Source organism: Podarcis erhardii, assembly GCF_964252035.2.
Source record: "Podarcis erhardii genome assembly, chromosome: 11".
NCBI lineage: Eukaryota > Metazoa > Chordata > Lepidosauria > Squamata > Lacertidae > Podarcis > Podarcis erhardii.
The window spans coordinates 4,270,825-4,288,970 of NC_138501.1; the positions used below are offsets into that span (position 1 = coordinate 4,270,825).

Here is an 18,146-nt window from a genome sequence, read left to right on the forward strand (position 1 = left end):
GTGAGCGAGCCTCAGGAAGGCCGGACGGGCCACCCTCCAACTTCTCAGAAGACCTCTGAGGGTCCAGCCCCTTGGCCGGGGACGGACAGACGGCGTCCCATTGAAAAAGGAGATTTGTGGGAAGTCGTTCCTGGAACGGTTGGCTGTCCCCATTGGCTTTCTGCCCACACTGGGGTGACCGGAGGAACCTTCAGGAGAGGCCTGGAGGGTTGTCCATTTGTGAACTTGCTTCCCATAGCTTCTTCCTGCTATCCCCTTTGACATTTGTTCCATGAAAATATGGACGTCCTACCATCCCCTCTGAGGTTCTTCCCATGAAATTATGGACGTCCTACCATCCTTTCTGATGTTCTTCCCAAGAAATTATGGACTTCCTACCATCACCTTTGACATTCATCCCATGAAATTACGGACGTTCTACCATCATCTTTGACATTCATCCCACAAAAATACAGATGTTCTACCATCATCACCCATGCTCATCCCATGGAAATACGGACCTCCTTGCCCTTCTCACCCTGGCTCTGTCTCACCACAGGTGAACAACAGCAACAAGAAGGAGTGGAACGGCATGATGGGGGAGCTCTTGAGTGGTCAGGCAGACATGATCGTGGCTCCTTTGACCATCAACAATGAGCGGGCCCAGTACATCGAGTTCTCCAAGCCCTTTAAGTACCAGGGACTCACCATCCTGGTGAAGAAGGTGGGTAGACATGGCCAACGACCACTAGGCATCACTGTCCCCTCCAGAGGGCTTGGTCCACAGAGGTGGGCACGCTCTGCTTTGGTCAAGCCGTTCCCGTTGTCCATCTCCTTCCCTTTGCAAAGTCCCGATGGAATTTCTTGTGAATATAATATAATATAACATAATATAATCAGCATCCATTAAAAGCCACCCATATATGACATCAAGGTCCATCCTTGAAAGGCCTGGGGAGAAGAAGAGGAGAACCGTTCTCTTGCTGCGTTCTCCTCAGCCTTTGTAAGGAACCCTAAGCAGCCCCTGCCGGGGTCTTCCCCTGGCTGCTGACGCCCACTTCCGGTTCTCCGTTGCAGGAAATCCCCCGCAGCACCTTGGACTCGTTCATGCAGCCGTTCCAGAGCACCCTGTGGCTCCTGGTGGGCCTCTCGGTCCACGTGGTGGCTGTGATGCTCTATCTCCTGGACCGTTTCAGGTAACTGCAGCCACCCCTTGGTCTTCCTGGTCTTCTCCACCACCTCCTCCTCCTCCTCCTCCCTCTACCCCTTGGTCTTCCTGGTCTCCTCCTCCTCCTCCCTCCTCCTTCATTCTCCTCCTCCCTCTACTCCCCCTCCCTCCTCCTTCTCCCTTCTCTTTTCTTCCTCTTCCCCCTCCCCCTCCTCCCTCCTCCCTCTAGCTCATGGTCTTCCTGGCCTCCTCCTCTCCCCTCTACCCCTCTTTCCTCTGCCCCTTGGTCTTCCTGGTCTCCTCCTCCTCCCTCCTCCTCCTTCCTCCTTCATTCTCCTCCTCCCTTCTCCTCCTTCCTTCCTCCTCCTCATCCCTCTAACCCTTCCTCTGCCCCTTGGTCTTCCTGGTCTCCTCCTCCTCCCTCCTCCCTCTAGCTCATGGTCTTCCTGGCCTCCTCCTTTCCCCCTCTTTCCTCTGCCCCTTGGTCTTCCTGGTCTCCTCCTCCTCCTCCCAGAGGAGCAAGGAAAAGTTATCCAGCTCTGCTTCCTCACACCCAATGGGGGCAGGGACAAGGAACTGGACGGGCTGTTCCTCAAGAAGTCACCAAATTACGTACCCATCAATGATGCAAAGGGACCTCTGTCCACTGACTTTGCATCACTTATTCCACCTGCGAACGACATGAGGGAAACCGAGGAGTCCTCGAAGTTCCGCCCGTGAGGTCCAGAAGCTTCTTTCCACGGGGCATCTTCTAAGACCTGCTACTTGATAGACGGCTGACCGCTGGCCCCGCTTGCTCTCTTGCAGCCCCTTCGGCCGCTTCAAAGTCAACAGCGAGGAAGAGGAAGAGGATGCCCTGACCCTGTCATCTGCCATGTGGTTCTCCTGGGGAGTCTTGCTCAACTCTGGCATCGGAGAAGGTGAGTCTCTCCAGTGGGAATGATCTGGATGGGTCCGTCCGTAAGAGGCTGCAAAGCAAAGGCTGGTGCCACCGACCCCATCTCATCTTCTCCGATATTTCTCCCATGAAAATAGAGAGGTCCTACCATCCCCTTTGACATTGATATGGAGGTCCTACCATCTCGTTTGACATTGATGAAAATATGGATGTCCTACCATCTTCTCTGACTTCTGTCATTTCTCCCATGAGAATAGGGATGTCCAACTCAACTTCTTCCCCTCTGGGTTCTTCCCTCATTAGATGGTCTTCTCAAGGGGCGGCAATAGAGAGCTCGGGTGAGGTCTATCTCCCCAGGGTTTCGGTCCTTCAGATGCTTGAGGACCATCCCGAGCTGCCCTATCTCTTCCAGGCGCTCCCCGGAGCTTCTCCGCACGGATCCTGGGGATGGTGTGGGCTGGATTCGCCATGATCATCGTGGCCTCTTACACTGCCAACCTGGCGGCCTTCCTGGTGTTGGACAGACCCGAGGAACGGATCACGGGCATCAATGATCCCAGGGTAAGCATGGAAGGAGAACACCAAGACATGTCTCCTATGAAAATATGGACGTCCTACCATCTTCGCTAACATTTATCCCATGAGAATAGGGACGTCCTACCATCCCCTCTAGCATTTCTCCCATGAAATTATGGACGTCCTACCACCCCTTCTGACATTTCTCCCACCAAAATACGGACGTCCTACCTTCCCCTCTCCCAGCTGCGCAACCCATCTGACAAATTCATCTACGCCACGGTCAAGCAGAGCTCGGTGGACATCTACTTCCGCCGGCAGGTGGAGCTCAGCACCATGTACCGCCACATGGAGAAGCACAACTATGAAAGTGCCGCCGAAGCCATCCAGGCCGTCCGGGACAAGTGAGGCGGACTTCTTTGACTTTTCCGGGCGGGTGGGCTGGGAGGACACGGGGGACCAATGGAGAAAGGGGCGTTGGATTATGGAATTCCATTTTTATTTTTATTTTTCATCCAGGTAATTTCCACGTATTTTGACCAATTAACAACCCACTGATTTGAAGCCAACGCAAAGGCGAAGATTTTTTGTGGGAATTTGGCTGGAATTTCTAATAAATTGTTTGGCTGGGATTTCTAATAAATTTTGCTGGGATTTCTAAAAAATTCTGCTGGGATTTCTAAGATATTTTGTTGGATTTCTAAGAAATTGTTTGTCTGGGATATCTCAGAAATGTTTGCTTGGTTTCTAAGAAATTTTCCTGCGATTTCTAAACAAAATGTTTTGTGGGGATTTCTAATAAATTGTTTTGCAAAAATATATAAGACATTTTGCTGGAATTTCTAAGAAATTGTTTGGCAGGAATTTCTAAGGAGTGGTTTGGTAGGATTTTAAAGAAATGGTTTGGCAGGGATTCCTAAGGAAAGGTTTGGTGGGATTTCTCAGAAATGGTTTGCGGGAATTTCTCAGAAATGGTTTTGTGGGAATTTCTCAGAAATGGTTTGGCGGGTATTTCTCAGGAAAGGTTTGGCAGGAATTTCTCAGGAACGAATTTGCCAGGATTTCTGATCCTTTCCTTTCGGGACCGCTTCATCCTGCGAAAATCCTCCATCGGAAGACGGGGAGGGAAGGCTTCTAGAATTTGCCGGGAGCGTTGAAGTTGACCCCCTTTTCTTGGTTACTGTTCCCACTTGTGTCTCCACCCAGCAAGCTCCACGCCTTCATCTGGGACTCGGCCGTCCTGGAGTTTGAAGCCTCCCAGAAGTGCGACCTGGTGACCACTGGAGAACTCTTCTTCCGGTCTGGATTCGGAATCGGAATGAGGAAGGACAGTCCCTGGAAGCAGAACGTCTCGCTGGCCATCCTCAAGTCCGTACCCTCTCCCCTGCCGACGGGAATGATCCGGGGAAGGGGGTGGGGTTGGAGAACGCAGGACCCTCTGAGCATCCTGGATCAATCCCAGAACTTCCCTTTCCCACTCTGGAGGAGAAACACGAGAGGACCTCTTTTCACGGGAGAAAGGTCCAGGCATCCCCTCCGGGGGAAATCGGGAAAATAGAATATCCGGGGTTTGAACCGGAAAGCTGCCAGACACTCCAAAGTTCCTCCCCCCAAAATTGGGGTGTTCCAGGATCAAACCAGAACCCCGCCGGCCCTTGCGACGTTCCTCACCCCCAAAACATCAGGATGTTCCGGGATTGAACCCAGAAAGAGGGAGTCCGGTTGGGCCTGACCTCCTCTGGGTCTGTCAGAGATGGCCGAGGAGCCTTCTTGGTCCAAGTTGGTCTCTTGGAGGACAGGAAGTGGTCCAGGGAACAGGAAGTGGGCTTTCCCGGGACTCCCTTGGGTCCCCGTAAGAGATTTGAGAGTCATGGGGCGGGGCTTCACCTGGCCTCCCACCCCACCCCCCGATCCATATTTTATTCAAGATGGCGGTACCCCCCACTTCAGCTCTCTCCTCCCGTCCCACAGCCTCCACGAAAATGGCTTCATGGAAGAGCTGGACAAGACGTGGGTCAGGTACCAGGAGTGCGACTCAAGGAGCAACGCCCCAGCCACCCTCACCTTTGAGAACATGGCAGGTGGGTTCCTAGACCTCCCCATCCCCTCTGGAGCTCCCTTCCCTCAGGGATCGGAGAAGAAGGGGCACAAAGGACACAGTCCAACCCAAGGCAAGGCACAAAATGTCCAGTGCTTAGCCCAGTTGTTAAGAATAAGAGTACTGAGATGATGGTTATGGTGATGGTGATCATGATGATGATGAGCGCCAAACTTAGATTCACAAAATCTTTAGGCCCATATGTAGCCCGGCTCTTAAGAATCAGAATATTGAGATGGTGGTGGTGATGGATGATGGTGATGGGTGCTTAGCCAGGCTCTTAAGAATACAGTGGTACCTCGGGTTAAGTACTTAATTCATTCCGGAGGTCCGTTCTTAACCTGAAACTGTTCTTAACTTGAAGCACCCCTTTAGCTAATGGGGCCTCCTGCTGCTGCCGCACCGCCGGAGCACAATTTCTGTTTTCATCCTGTAGCAAAGTTCTTAACCTGAGGTAATATTTCTGGCTTAGCAGAGTCTGTAACCTGAAGTGTATGTAACTTGAAGCGTATGTAACCCGAGGTACCACTGTAAGACTATTGAGATGATAGTGGTGGTGGTGATCATGATAATGATGGTGGTGATCATGATGATGATGATGATGAGTGCCAAACTTAGATTCACATTATTATTATTATTATTATTATTAGTTATATATATATTACTGTTATTGTTACTATTGCCATTTCTAACTACTACTGCTACCACCACCATTTGTAAGTATCCCTATCGCTATCCTTCTTCTTACGATTGTCATTTGTGATTCCTATTCTTATTCCGGATCCCCATCGTTATTACTATCACGACAATTGCCGCCATGATTACGATTCTCACTCTGCTTCCTGGACGACCCTCGAGTGTGGCGGCGGCGTGTGTGTGCGCGCTTCCTTCGAACCCGGCTCTCTGACCCTTCTCCCTCCTGCGTTTCGACCCCTCCCAGGCGTCTTCATGCTGGTGGCCGGTGGGATCGTGGCCGGAATCTTCCTGATCTTCATCGAAATTGCCTACAAGAGGCACAAGGACGCCCGACGGAAGCAGATGCAGTTGGCCTTTGCCGCCGTCAACGTCTGGAGGAAGAACCTACAGGTAGGAAGAGGCCATTTTTGGGAGGAGAAGAGACCTCTGGCGGGGGGCAGGTAACCCACAAAACCGCCGGAAAAAACACCAACACATGTGGGACTTCCATTTTTTAATTTCCGCTTTTTAATTTGGAGGTCCCTTTCCATTTCCCATTCCTTCACCCCAACAGTCACTACGGTGCCGAAGGGGAGTAGAATTAGGGGGACGCCCTCTCTGTGGCCCCCACTTATGGGGTGGGGGAACCCCATAAGAGTCACTCATTCCAGAAGGGCGGAGAGTTGGTTTGGATGACCCCTGGGGGACCCCACTCATCCTGGGAAGGCCTTTGAGGGCCCCCTACCCTCCTAAATAGGGGGGCAAATGCCCCAATGGAAATAGGGGCATCCTATTTGATCCCCTATAATGAAATAGGGGCATCCTATTCGATCCCCTGCAATGGGAATAGGGGCGTCCTGTCAATTGGGGTCTGTCCATCCCTGCGTCCTGCAGGCACGAATTTTGTAGGGCATCGTGAGCGCAATTGTCACTGCCATTTTTCACATGCCAACTTTCTACAGAGGAGAAACACTTCCCTGAGTTGACGGCAGGTCCGGTCCAGGGTTTGGGGGGCTGTCCGAGATATGGGGGGGGGCAGGATTTTTTGGGTGGGGGCCATCGGCCGAGCATGCCCACCCACCCCACCCCACGGCCGACGAGGAAAGCCGACGCTCCAGAGATCCGTTTGACAATGTAAGACTTTTCCGCAGGAGGAACCCTCCGGCCACTAGTACAATGCTAGAAGGTAGGCGAGCGGGAAGATTTCTTTGTTCAATAAATACCAATTTTAGAAAAATCAATTAAAATAAAAATCAATTTTAAAAAATCAAAAAATGTATACACACACACATGCATACATACATATACATATAAATACACATATACATATTATATATATTATATATGTGTGTGTGTGTATATATATATATATATGAATATGTATATAATATATAAATAATTTATAAATGCCTATATATATAATATATAGTATATATAAATATAGTATATATATAATTTATATATGTGTATATAATATATATAAATATAATATATATATAACCATATATAATGCATATAATATATATATATATAATGTATATATGTATATGTATGTGTGTGTATATATATACACACACGGGTGTTTCTTTTCAAATTATTATTTGAAATCATGGGCAGGGTAGAATTAATAAATTGTTGTTGTTGTTGTTGTTGTTGTTGTTATTATTATTATTATTATTATTATTATTATTTGGTTTTGGTCACCCTTCCGCCATGGCGCAATACTGTGGCAAGCCACGCACTGATACCTCTAGATCAATATATGTGTGTGTGTGTGTATATATATATATATATATATATATATATTTGCTTTCGTAGATTTTCACGGGTATATATGGGGGGTATCTCCCTATCTATATATATTTAGATATAGATCTTCATCCATTCCATCCTATTAATTGGGGGGTATCTCCCTATCTATATATATTTAGATATAGATCTTCATCCATTCCATTCTATTAATTGCTTTTTTCCTATGCATGCACAGGGGAATGGGGGCGGGGAAGAGGAACATCGGGAACAGAAGCAGGAAATGGATTCATTTCCAGTTGGCCCCCCCCCAACCCAGATGTGGAGGAGCTAGACCTGGTCTCTCCCCCCCAAAAAATCCCTAAATCCATAAGGGGAGTGGTCTGAAATGGGGTTCCCCAAGGGGAGGATACAGAGGCTTCAGATCGGGGACCCCCTCCCCTAAAACCCCCCCAAATTCCACCATAGCCCAAAGGGGTGGGGTCAGAAATTGGGTTCCAATCCCAAAAATGCCCCCCAACCCCTCCCCCAAACCAGGTCTGGTTGCCTCCCGCCCGCCCGCTACCCTTGATTCCCTGGCCTCTCCCCCCCTCCTTGATGGCTTACGTTCCTTCTCCGCACCCCCCCAACCCTCAGCTCTCTCCTCCCCATTTAACTCCCATCTTTGATTCCTGCCCGGAATCCCTCCGGAAAGCAGCCCCCAGCTTCCGGCGGCCAGTTTCGGGAGACCTATATACCCTTTTCAATCCCCCAATATTGGTTTTCCTTTCTTTTTTAATTCTGAATTTTTACTCCCCCCATTCCACCCCATTAACATACAATGACCTCCCTTCTCTTCTGATGCAGTCTTCTCTCTATCTCCCAGCCGGAGGACCTGCCTTGACCAAAGGCCCCGATCCTATTTATTTAGGGGTAGGTGGAAAAAGTCTCTCCCCCCTCTAGAGGATGGAAGGAAGGGGTGCCAGTGACCGGCAGGGACCATCCCTGGCCCCCAATAGGGTGGGGGCCCCTCCTCTCCAAGATCCTGAGAGGAGGCCCTCAGAGATGCTGCAGGAACCCAACGATGCTCGTAGCCCCGCCCCCGCCCCGCCCCAACCCATTCCAGAAAAGGGTTCACCCCACATAAAGGGTCCTCACGTATAGTTTCCGTTGGACATACTTCCACCCTTTCTGATGTTCGCCCATGAAATTATGAACGTCCTACCACCCTTTCTGACGTTCTTCTCATGAAATTATGGACGTCCTACCACCCTTTCTGACGTTCTTCCCATGAAATTATGGACGTCCTACCATCCCCGCTGAGGTTCTTCCCATGAAATTATGGATGTCCTACCTTGCCCTCTGATGTTCTTCCAATGAAATTATGTACGTCCTACCATCTCCTTTGACGTTCCTCCCATGAAATTATGGACATCCTAGCAACCTTTCTGATGTTCCACGCAATTATGGACGTCCTACCATACCTTCTGACGTTCTTCCCATGAAATTATGGACGTCCTACCATCCTCTCTGACGTTCCTCCCACGAAATTATGGACATCCTACCATCCTCTCTGACAGTCCCACCACCAAATTATGGACGTCCTACCATGACGTTCCTCTCCAGAAAACATGGTCTGCCTACCACCCCCTCCCACCAATGCTTGGACTGTTTTCGACCCGAAGCACCCCATCCAAGACCTCCAAAATCGCCCTCTCGGCGGGAACCTGCCCCGTTTGCCCCAGGGATGGGATGGTTTGAGAGCAACTGTACATCCTCTCTGACATTTCTCCGGGAGTTGGGGGAGAGGAATGTCTGGTTCCTCCCCCTTCCATGAAAAGAGGTACTTCCGATTCCATTCCAAGAAGGGCATCTTCTCCCACCCCGTTCCGTGTAATTCAGGTATGTCCATGAAAAGGACAGCGGATCCGCTCAGAGTCTGGGGTGGCTCCCAGGATCGCCCTAGCCCAAGATGGCCGCTCGGAAGGTCAGTGCTCGGAGGTGCCCTCCGGAGCCCGGCCGCCCTGTAGGGCAGGAGGAGCACACGAGGCGAGCAAGGCAGCCCGTGAAAGTGAGGCACAGTGTAGACGCGGCGGCCGGTGGCGGCCGTCCGGAGATCTAACCGCTTATGTACATGTTCGTTTTAGGATAGACCAAGTGCTAGAGCAGAACCAGGCCCTAGAATGAAAACCACTTTTAGGTCCATCACATCCACGCTGGCCAACAGCTTCAAGAGCCGTAGGTCCTGCAGAGACACGGTAAGAAGAAGACAACCGGTTGTGCCCTCCTTCTTTCTCTCTCTCTTTCTCCTGCCATCCCATCAACCGCCCCATCTCACAGCTGCCATGGCCCCGTGTCCGTCCTCTGTCAGTCCGTCTCCACCGTCTGTCCCAAAGATCGAGGGCTCCCTCTTCTCCCCGTACGTGGTTTGTTTTCCTTTCTGTTCCGACCCCCCGAAAAACCCAGATTTTTCTTTCCCCCCTTTTGATTTCCAGTCCTTCCCGTCCTGGTCCATGCCCGGAAAGCGGTGCGCCGTGCCGTCTTCCCCTCGTCCATCCCCTGCCCTGCCGTCTCCAGCCGTCTCCCGCCTCTGCACTTTCAGTGGGATTCAGGCAAGGGTCATGGCCTCGCCTGGCGCTGTGTCTCTCGTCACCTTCTTTACCTGTGCTTTCTCTCCGTGGCTTCCTTGGAAATGACGAGGCGGGGGAGGGGCCCTCCGTCGTCGGGCGGACGGCCGAGCTCCATTGCTTAGCCCGCGCCAACGTTTCTCCTGTGGAAACAGGGGCGTCTGGCCGTCCTCTCTGACACTGACCTGACAGAACTGGCAACCCAAGTCCCCCCAGGCCAGATCCAGCCATAGCTGTCAACTTTTCCTTTTCCTTGCGAGGAATCCTATTTGGAATAAGGTAATTTCCCTTTTTAAAAAGGGAACCATTGACAGCTATGGATCAGGCCCACCCGGGTCCTCAATCCGGGAAGCCGGATCCGTAATTCTCAGCAACACTGATGGGACCAAGAGCGGTGGCGGCTCGGCCGCTCCAACGCCGCACCCGGTTTGCTCCGGCGGCATTTGATCAGCATGAATGGCCCCACCCTGTGCTAGGATCCGGGCGAGGTGTGGGATTGGTCGAGCCGCCACCTCTCGGCCTCTTTGTCCCATCGTTGTTGCCAATAATCCTGGGTTCTGGCTTCACTACGCCTCTTCCTCCCGCTGCCGCTTGGCCTCTTCCGCCGCTGCCATCTGCCGCCCTGGTGCCCCTAGGGTAAGGTTCCCAGGCGTCCCCGTTTCCTAGGGACCGTCCCTGGATTTACAAATCCTACAAAATCCATGGAGATTGAAAGACTCCCCGGATTCATGGGGGGAAATTTGGTCACCTTATTCTACGGGCCAGAGAGCGAGCGAACAAGCTCACTCTGCCTACTCACGAGAAGCGGCGGTGGCAGTGGCAGCAGCCCCTGGGAAGCTGGAGCTGGGGGGTGGAGAGGAGGACAATTTGACCCCCCTTGCCTCTTCTTCCAGCTCCACCCCCCGGTTCCACTTCTCCAGCCCGCCACAAGGTCTGTGGTACACTAGACCGGCCGGCTGCTAGAAAAAAATGCCAACCCCTGTCCTGTTCCATACCTGCCGACATTTCTCCCATGAAAATATGGACGTCCTATTTGGTACCTCCCAACATTTCTCCCATGAAAATACAGACTTCTTACAATCCCCTCTGACATTTCCCCCATGAAAATATGGACGTCCTATTCCATATCTGCCAATGTTTCTCCCATGAAAATACAGACATTCTATTCCATACCTGCCAACATTTCTCCCATGAAAATATGGTCATTCTATTCCATACCTGCCAACATTTCTCCCATGAAAATACAGACTTCCTACCATTCCTTCTGACATTTCCCCCATGAAAATATGGACGTCCTATTCCATACCTGCCAACATTTCTCCCATGAAAATAGGAATGTCCTTAGGAAAAGCGGGATCAACCCCGGATCAATCCGGAAACTGCCATGGCTTCTTCAGATCTTGGGCTGTCCCTGCAAAATAGGGACCCTGGGATATTATTATTATTATTATTAATTTATTTTATGGCTCGTTGGCAACAATAATTGTGGTGGTGTTGATGATAATATATATAAAATATTATTGTTGTTATTATTATTATTGTTATTATCATCATTATCATTATCATTATCATTGTAATTATCATCATAATCATTATTATCATCAGGTAGGCAGCCGTGTTGGTCTGATGCAGCAGAAATAAAATAATAGTAACAATAACAATAACAATAATAATTTATTTGTACCCCGCCCATCTGGCTGGGTTTCCCCAGCCACTCTGGGCGGCTTCCAGCAAAGATGAAAAATACACTAAAATGTCACATATTAAAAACTTCCCTGAACAGGGCTGCCTTCAGATGTCTTCTGCATGTCAGGTAGTTGTTTATCGCTTTGACATCTGATGGGAGGGCGTTCCACAGGGCGGGCGCCACTACTGAGAAGGCCCTCTGCCTGGTTCCCTGTAACTTGGCCTCTCGCAGTGAGGGAACCTCCAGAAGGCCCTCAGTGCTGACCTCAGTGTCCGGGCAGAATGATGGGGGAGGAGACGCTCCTTCAGATATACTGGACCAAGGCCGTTTAGGGCTTTAAAGGTCAGCACCAACACTTTGAATTGTGCTCGGAAACGTACTGGGAGCCAATGTAGGTCTTTCAAGACTGGTGTTATATGGTCTCGGCGGCCGCTCCCAGTCACTAGTCTAGCTGCCGCGTTCTGGATTAGTTGTAGTTTCCGGGTCACCTTCAAAGGTAGCCCCACGTAGAGCGCATTGTAGTAGTCCAAGCGGGAGATAACCAGAGCATGCACCACTCTGGTGAGACAGTCAGATAGGGCAGGCAGATAGGGTCTCAGCCTACGTACCAGATGGAGCTGGTAAACAGCTGCCCTGGATACAGATTTGACCTGTGCCTCCATGGACAGCTGTGAGTCCAAAATGACTCCCAGACTGCGCACCTGGTTCTTCAGGGGCACAGTTACCCCATTCAGGACCAGGGAATCCTCCACACCTGCCCGCCTCCTGTCCCCCAAAAACAGTACTTCTGTCTTGTCAGGATTCAACCTCAATCTGTTAGCCGCCATCCATCCTCCAACCGCCTCCAGACACTCACACAGGACCTTCACCGCCTTCACTGGTTCTGATTTAAAAGAGAGGTAGAGCTGGGTATCATCCGCATACTGATGAACACCTAGCCCAAACCTCCTGATGATCTCTCCCAGTGGCTGCATGTAAATGTTGAAAAGCATGGGGGAGAGGACAGAACCCTGAGGCACCCCACAAGTGAGAGCCCAGGGGTCTGAACACTCATCCCCCACCACCACTTTCTGAACACGGCCCAGGAGGAAGGAGCGGAACCACTGTATGACAGTGCCCCCAGCTCCCAGCCCCTCAAGATGGTCCAGAAGGATGTTATGGTCGATGGTATCAAACGCCGCTGAGAGATCCAGCAGAACTAGGAAACAGCTCTCACCTTTGTCCCTAGCCCGCTGGAAATCATCAACCAGTGCGACCAAGGCAGTTTCAGTCCCATGATGAGGCCTGAATCCCGACTGGAAGGGATCCAAATGGTCCGCTTCTTCCAGGCGTGCCTGGAGTTGTTCAGCAACCACTCGCTCAATCACCTTGCCCAAGAATGGAAGATTTGAGACTAGGCGATAATTGGCCATCATGGCCGCATCTAAAGATGCTTTTTAAGAAGCGGTTTAATAACCACCTCTTTCAGCAGGTCTGGGAAGGCTCCCTCACGGAGGGAAGCATTCACCACCCCACGAAGCCCATCGCCCAGTCCTTCCCGGCTAGCTTTTATAAGCCAGGATGGGCAAGGATCCAGGAGACTTTTATATATATATTATTATCGTCAACATTATCATTATTATCATCAGGTAGGCAGCCGTGTTGGTCTGACACAGCAGAAATAAAAGAAGAAGAAGAATACTTATTATTATTATTATTATTATTATTATTATTATTATTATTATTAGAAATTAATATATTTCACAAAACCTCTCCCATGATTTCTCAAACTTATTCCAAAGGGTGTTGGGCTACAATTTCCTCTGAACATCCTCCTGTATCAATGTGAAGATCACTGTCCCTCTCTCAGATCAGCCCCAAATATTCCTCATTGTTTCCGCTCAGGATTTCCTCTGAAAATTCTCCTGTATCAATGCTAAGATCACTGTCATTTTCTTGGGGACCAGCCCTGAATATTCCTCACCGCTTCTCCTCTGAATTTCCTCGTCAAATCCTCCCATATCAGTGCCAAGATCACCGTCACAGCCCCCCCCCAAAAAACACATTAAAACACCCTTGAATTTCAAGGATGTTTAAATGAGTATTCAAGATTGTAAAACAGAAAAAAATAATTAAAATTATATATATATTTAAAAAGACACACATAACAAAACCAGTAAAAACAATTCTAACAAAAAACATAATAATAATAATAGTAATAATAATAATAATAATAATAATAATAATAATAATAATAATAATTTATTTATACCCCGCCCTCCCCGGCCAGGGCCAGGCTCAGGGCAGCTAACACCAAATATAAATTACAATAGAACATAATAGGAAAAAACCAAGAACAGTTAATTAAAATACAGCTTAAAATACAGCTTAAAATGCAGCCTCATTTTAGTAGTAGCTCATAAATCAAGCCCATAAAGAGAAGAAACATCAGAACGATTATTATTATTACTATTATTTTTTTATTTTATTTTATTTTATTTTATTTTATTATTAATTACTATTAGCAGTAGTAGTAGTAGCCTATAAAAAGGTAAAGGGACCCCTGACCATTAGGTCCAGTCGTGACCGACTCTGGGGTTGTGGCGCTCATCTCGCTTTATTGGCTGAGGGAGCCGGCGTACAGATTCTGGGTCATGTGGCCGGCATGACTGAGCCATTTCTGGTGAACCAGAGCAGTGCATGGAAATGCTGTTTACCTTCCCACTGGAGCAGTATCTACTTGCACTTTGAGGTGCTTTCGAACTGCTAGGTTGGCAGGAGCAGGGACTGAGCAATGGGAGCTCACCCCGTCGCGGGGATTTGAACCGCTGACCTTCTGATCAGCCAGTCCTAGGTGCTGTGGTTTAACCCACAGCACGACGCACATCCCGTAGTAGTAGAAGAAGAAGAGTTTGGATTTGATATCCTGCCTTTCACTCCCTTTAAGGAGTCTCAAAGCGGCTAACATTCTCCTTTCCCTTCCTCCCCCACAACAAACACTCTGTGAGGTGAGTGGGGCTGAGAGACTTCAGAGAAGTGTGACTGGCCCAAGGTCACGCAGCAGCTGCATGTGGAGGAGCGGAGACGCGAACCTGGTTCCCTAGATTACGAGAGTACCGCTCTTAACCACTACACCACACTGGCTATAGTAGCCTATAGTAGCCCATAAATCAAGACCCTAAAGGGAGGAAACAGAATTAAAAAGCAGTTTAACAGCATGTCAATCCGTTCTCATCCCTTTTTATTTATTTTTAATCCATTTCCCAATTTTTTGTCCATTTCCCATGGCAGGTTCTTCCTTTTTGGATGTCCCAAGCCACCACTCTGTGGCATTCCGGCTCCACCTCATTTTGCTGAATTTATTCCTCCCTCCCATCCATTCCCTCATTCCGCTGAATATTCATCCATTCCTTCCTTCCTCCTATCCATTCCCTTGTTCTGCTGAATATCCATCCCTTTATTCCTTCCTCTGAATATCCATCCATCCATTCATTCCTCCCTCCCATGTCTAATCAACATTTACAGAATTCCAGCTATTTTCAAGGAGCAGATTGCACCAAAGCAATCTGTCATAATTATTAAATCAGGATTCTGATCCACATTTGCAGGATTCCGGCTGTTTCTAGGGAGCCAATTGCAGCAAAGCAACCTGTCCAAAATATTCCACCAAATTTGATTTAATTCCCAGATATTTTCCCCATTGCACATCATCCTTTCTGGAACAGTCTCCATGCGGGCAGGAAAGTTCCCTCTCCCTCTCCAAACCCTCGGCCCGTTTTGGAGACCCTCTATTATGCATGTTTCTGAGTTGGTGGGCCATCGGGTTCGACCTCATCCCCCCCTTTGGCGTCTTTCCAAAGGTCCCAGATATCGAAAGGTCCACCTGGGGCGAAAGCCAACTTCTTAGCCATCTTGAAATTCTGATTTTTTCCTCTCTTTCTCTCCCCATCAAAAGGACATCTGTCACAAGATATTGGGAGGGTGGCATTCCAGAAGGGCAAAGGTCTCGGCCAGAAAAGATGGCTTCCCGCCTTCGCAAACTCCCCCTGCATGACTCTCCGTTTATTCCTCCCGTTCGTAACCGCAGGGATTTATAAAAAAATGTCTCTCCCTCGGCGGTGGGCATTTGCATAGCCTCCGACATTTCTCTGATGGAAATAGGGAGGTCCTAGTCCATCCCCTCCAACATTTCTCTCATGAAAATAGGGACGTCCTATTCCACCCCTTTCAACATTTCTCCGATGAAAATAGGGACATCCCAGGAACAGCGGAACCTTCCGAGATCCCGGCGGAAACTGGGCTGGATTCTTCTATCCCGGCAGAGAGAGGGGTGCTTGGAGGGTCTGCTTCCTTGGGTGGCTTTCCCTTCTAGGCATTCCAGCATGGAGGGCGGAGGGAGGACGAGGAGGAGGAGTAACACAGCTCCAGGTTGGCCGGGTTGGCCGGGCGGAGTCCCGGTTCCCGGGGGGGTGGTTTCAGTGGTGTCCCCGGGTTCGAAGCCGGCTTTCGATGTAATAGACCATCCCTTTGATGCGCCTGCTCCCTACAGACACCCCCACGAGGCCGCCACACCCAGAGTCCGTGAGCTGCAGATAAAGCCCTGTAGAGAATTCCCGGCTTCAGGAGTTCCTCCGCAAAGGGTGGGATCTTGTTGTGAATGTTGATGCATTTTTGTCCTGTATCCAAAGTCCTGTTTGATCTTGTGGGACGGGTGCTGGTGCTGGTGGGGGGAACGACTGGTCGTCCCCTTCCGGGACATCCCAGAAAAGGGCCGGGCGGGAGAGTTGGGCGGCTATTTCAGAAAACGTGGCTCCTTTGCGAGCTGAGTCGCTGAGCTTTTTCCTGGAGGGAGTTTCTTGGTGACCACGAAGGGAGAGTCATCGGCAGATTTCCAAGGGGATTGACCCGAAATTGTCAAGGGGTCAAAGCTGCCGGGTGGTTCCAAAGGGGATTGGCCCGAAATGGCTGAGCTAGCGGGTGCTGCTTTCCGGGGGAAGGGGCTGCGCTGCGTGGGGGAGGGGGCCCCTGCCCCATGTGGCTGCCCCCCCGGGGGAGATCCCTGAGGGATGATGCGCTCCAACCGGGAAGGAGCTGAGCCGAATGGAAACGGGGGGCGAGACATGACGACAACAGGTCAGGGTTCCAAAATTAGTAGGGTGGCAATATGTCAGGGTCCCTAAAATGGGAAGGGTGGCCATACATTTGGCTCCGCCCACATTGTGGCACCCTGACTTTTTTTGTGGGAAGAGAGCGGATCTCCGGAGATTCCCCGCTTGGCGCTCGCAGCCTTGAAAGCATCCCGGTTCGGAGGCACAGAATCTTCCCTGAGCAGTTTCCTGCAGGGGCGGTGGCGGCCTGCAGGGGTGGCGTGTGTCTCAGCTGCGCTCTGGCCCACCCCTGCCTGACCACCGGCCCTCCTGTTTCTTGTCTTTTGTCTCCCCCACAGCAGTACCACCCCACTGACCTCGCGGGGCAGCTCAACCTCTCGGACCCCTCGGTCAGCACTGTGGTGTGAGGGCCGCCAGCTTGGGAAGGGGCAGCCGAGATGCCCGAGGGAAGACTTGGGGGGCCCCACCACACCCCGTCACTTCTTTCCTGCCCATCCCCTCTCAGACTCCCCCAGGGGCCTTGGAATGGACCGGCTATTTATCTTCTCCCACGGACCTCCCTTGGGGACCGGCGCTGAGGAAGTGGCCCCGCCCACACGCCACAGACGGACAGAGACTGAGCTCTGGTGTGCCTTCGGTCCCCACTTCCCGTTTCCTTGCGCCCCTTCAAAGGACACCCTCCCAGGAAAGCCCGGCTTGCCCACTTTCCTGAGACAGGAGGCAGCTGCGTGCAACTAGGAGAATCCCGTCCGTGTACAGTGCTCCGCTTCCGGTTGTCCACGTTGGGGCTTGCTCGATTTGGGGGGCTGACTGACTGACCATCCTGTCCATGTACATAATCTGCTTCTCTTCCTTTTGTCCACTTTGGGGATCACTCAATTTTTTGGGGAGGGGTGACTTCCTTCCTTCCTTCCTTCCTTCCTTCCTTCCTTCCTTCCTTCCTTCCTTCTTTCTGTCCTTCCGTCCATCCATCCTTTTTACCTTCCTTCCTTCCTTCCTTCCTTCCTTCCTTCCTTCCTTCCTTCCTTTCCAAGACTTCCCAACCGCCTCTTCCCTGCTTCCTTTCATTTCCCCAACATTCCTGCCTATTCCCATGGATCCTTTGATCTGACTTCCTCCCTTCTTAGAGATCCATTCGGGTCTCTTAGAGATCCACTCCTCCCCTGATCTTCCCTTTCTTGTACATTATGTTGTCAGAAACACAGGGTAGCGGGGTATAAGTTATTATTATTAATGATATTATTATTATTGCTTTTATTGATATTATTATTATTATTGATTTTATTGATATTATTGTTGTTGATATTATGATTGATATTGTTGTTGTTGTTACTTGAATCCTGCTAGCATTTTCACTCGTCTGAAATCATTTCTCACATATTTACCTAACATCTGGAATTGCAGACTGGAATTTGGGCATCTCCTCCCAAGGATTCTGTGGATTTTATTGATTACTATTATTAAAATAAAATGTAAATAAAAGTTTATTATTATTATTATTATTATTATTATTATTATTATTATGAAATGTAAGGAACCACAGAAAGAGGGGGAAAGAAGTAGATAATTAGATGAATTTAAACTGAATTTCTAATATCTTCTGCCTATCCAAATTCCTGCTCAAACCTTCTCATCCAATCATCTCCTGTAAACATAAGAATAATTACAATAATCCTGTATCAG

The 18,146-nt window shown here is 49.8% G+C and overlaps 1 protein-coding gene and 1 long non-coding RNA gene across 9 annotated transcripts in view; one reads left to right on the top strand and one right to left on the bottom strand.

Moving 5' to 3' along the window:
* LOC309352471 (glutamate receptor ionotropic, NMDA 1-like) overlaps positions 1–17,963 on the top strand; it is a 29,217-nt gene extending 11,254 nt beyond the window's left edge. The window contains exons 12-22 of one of the 8 annotated variants that reach the window (XR_014161334.1): positions 539–703; positions 1,057–1,175; positions 1,955–2,067; positions 2,458–2,606; positions 2,808–2,965; positions 3,768–3,929; positions 4,533–4,642; positions 5,600–5,745; positions 9,210–9,320; positions 15,905–15,995; positions 16,802–17,963. Coding sequence is in view for 6 of the 8 variants with exons in the window: in XM_081880938.1 (XP_081737064.1) it covers positions 539–703; positions 1,057–1,175; positions 1,955–2,067; positions 2,458–2,606; positions 2,808–2,965; positions 3,768–3,929; positions 4,533–4,642; positions 5,600–5,745; positions 9,210–9,758 (1,671 nt within the window). In the remaining 2 variants the exon portion in view is untranslated. Of the gene's footprint in view, positions 1–538; positions 704–1,056; positions 1,176–1,954; positions 2,068–2,457; positions 2,607–2,807; positions 2,966–3,767; positions 3,930–4,532; positions 4,643–5,599; positions 5,746–6,485; positions 6,562–7,948; positions 7,996–9,209; positions 9,796–15,904; positions 15,996–16,801 lie in introns of those variants that run through there. The other 7 variants (XR_014161335.1, XM_081880943.1, XM_081880942.1 and 4 more) reach the window with 7 other exon arrangements.
* LOC309352567 lies at positions 12–8,958 on the bottom strand. The gene is made up of 3 exons (XR_014161380.1): positions 8,671–8,958; positions 2,743–2,792; positions 12–370 (listed from the first exon to the last, which is right to left on the bottom strand). It is a non-coding gene; the product is annotated as an uncharacterized lncRNA (long non-coding RNA).
* Positions 17,964–18,146: the final 183 nt, after the last annotated feature.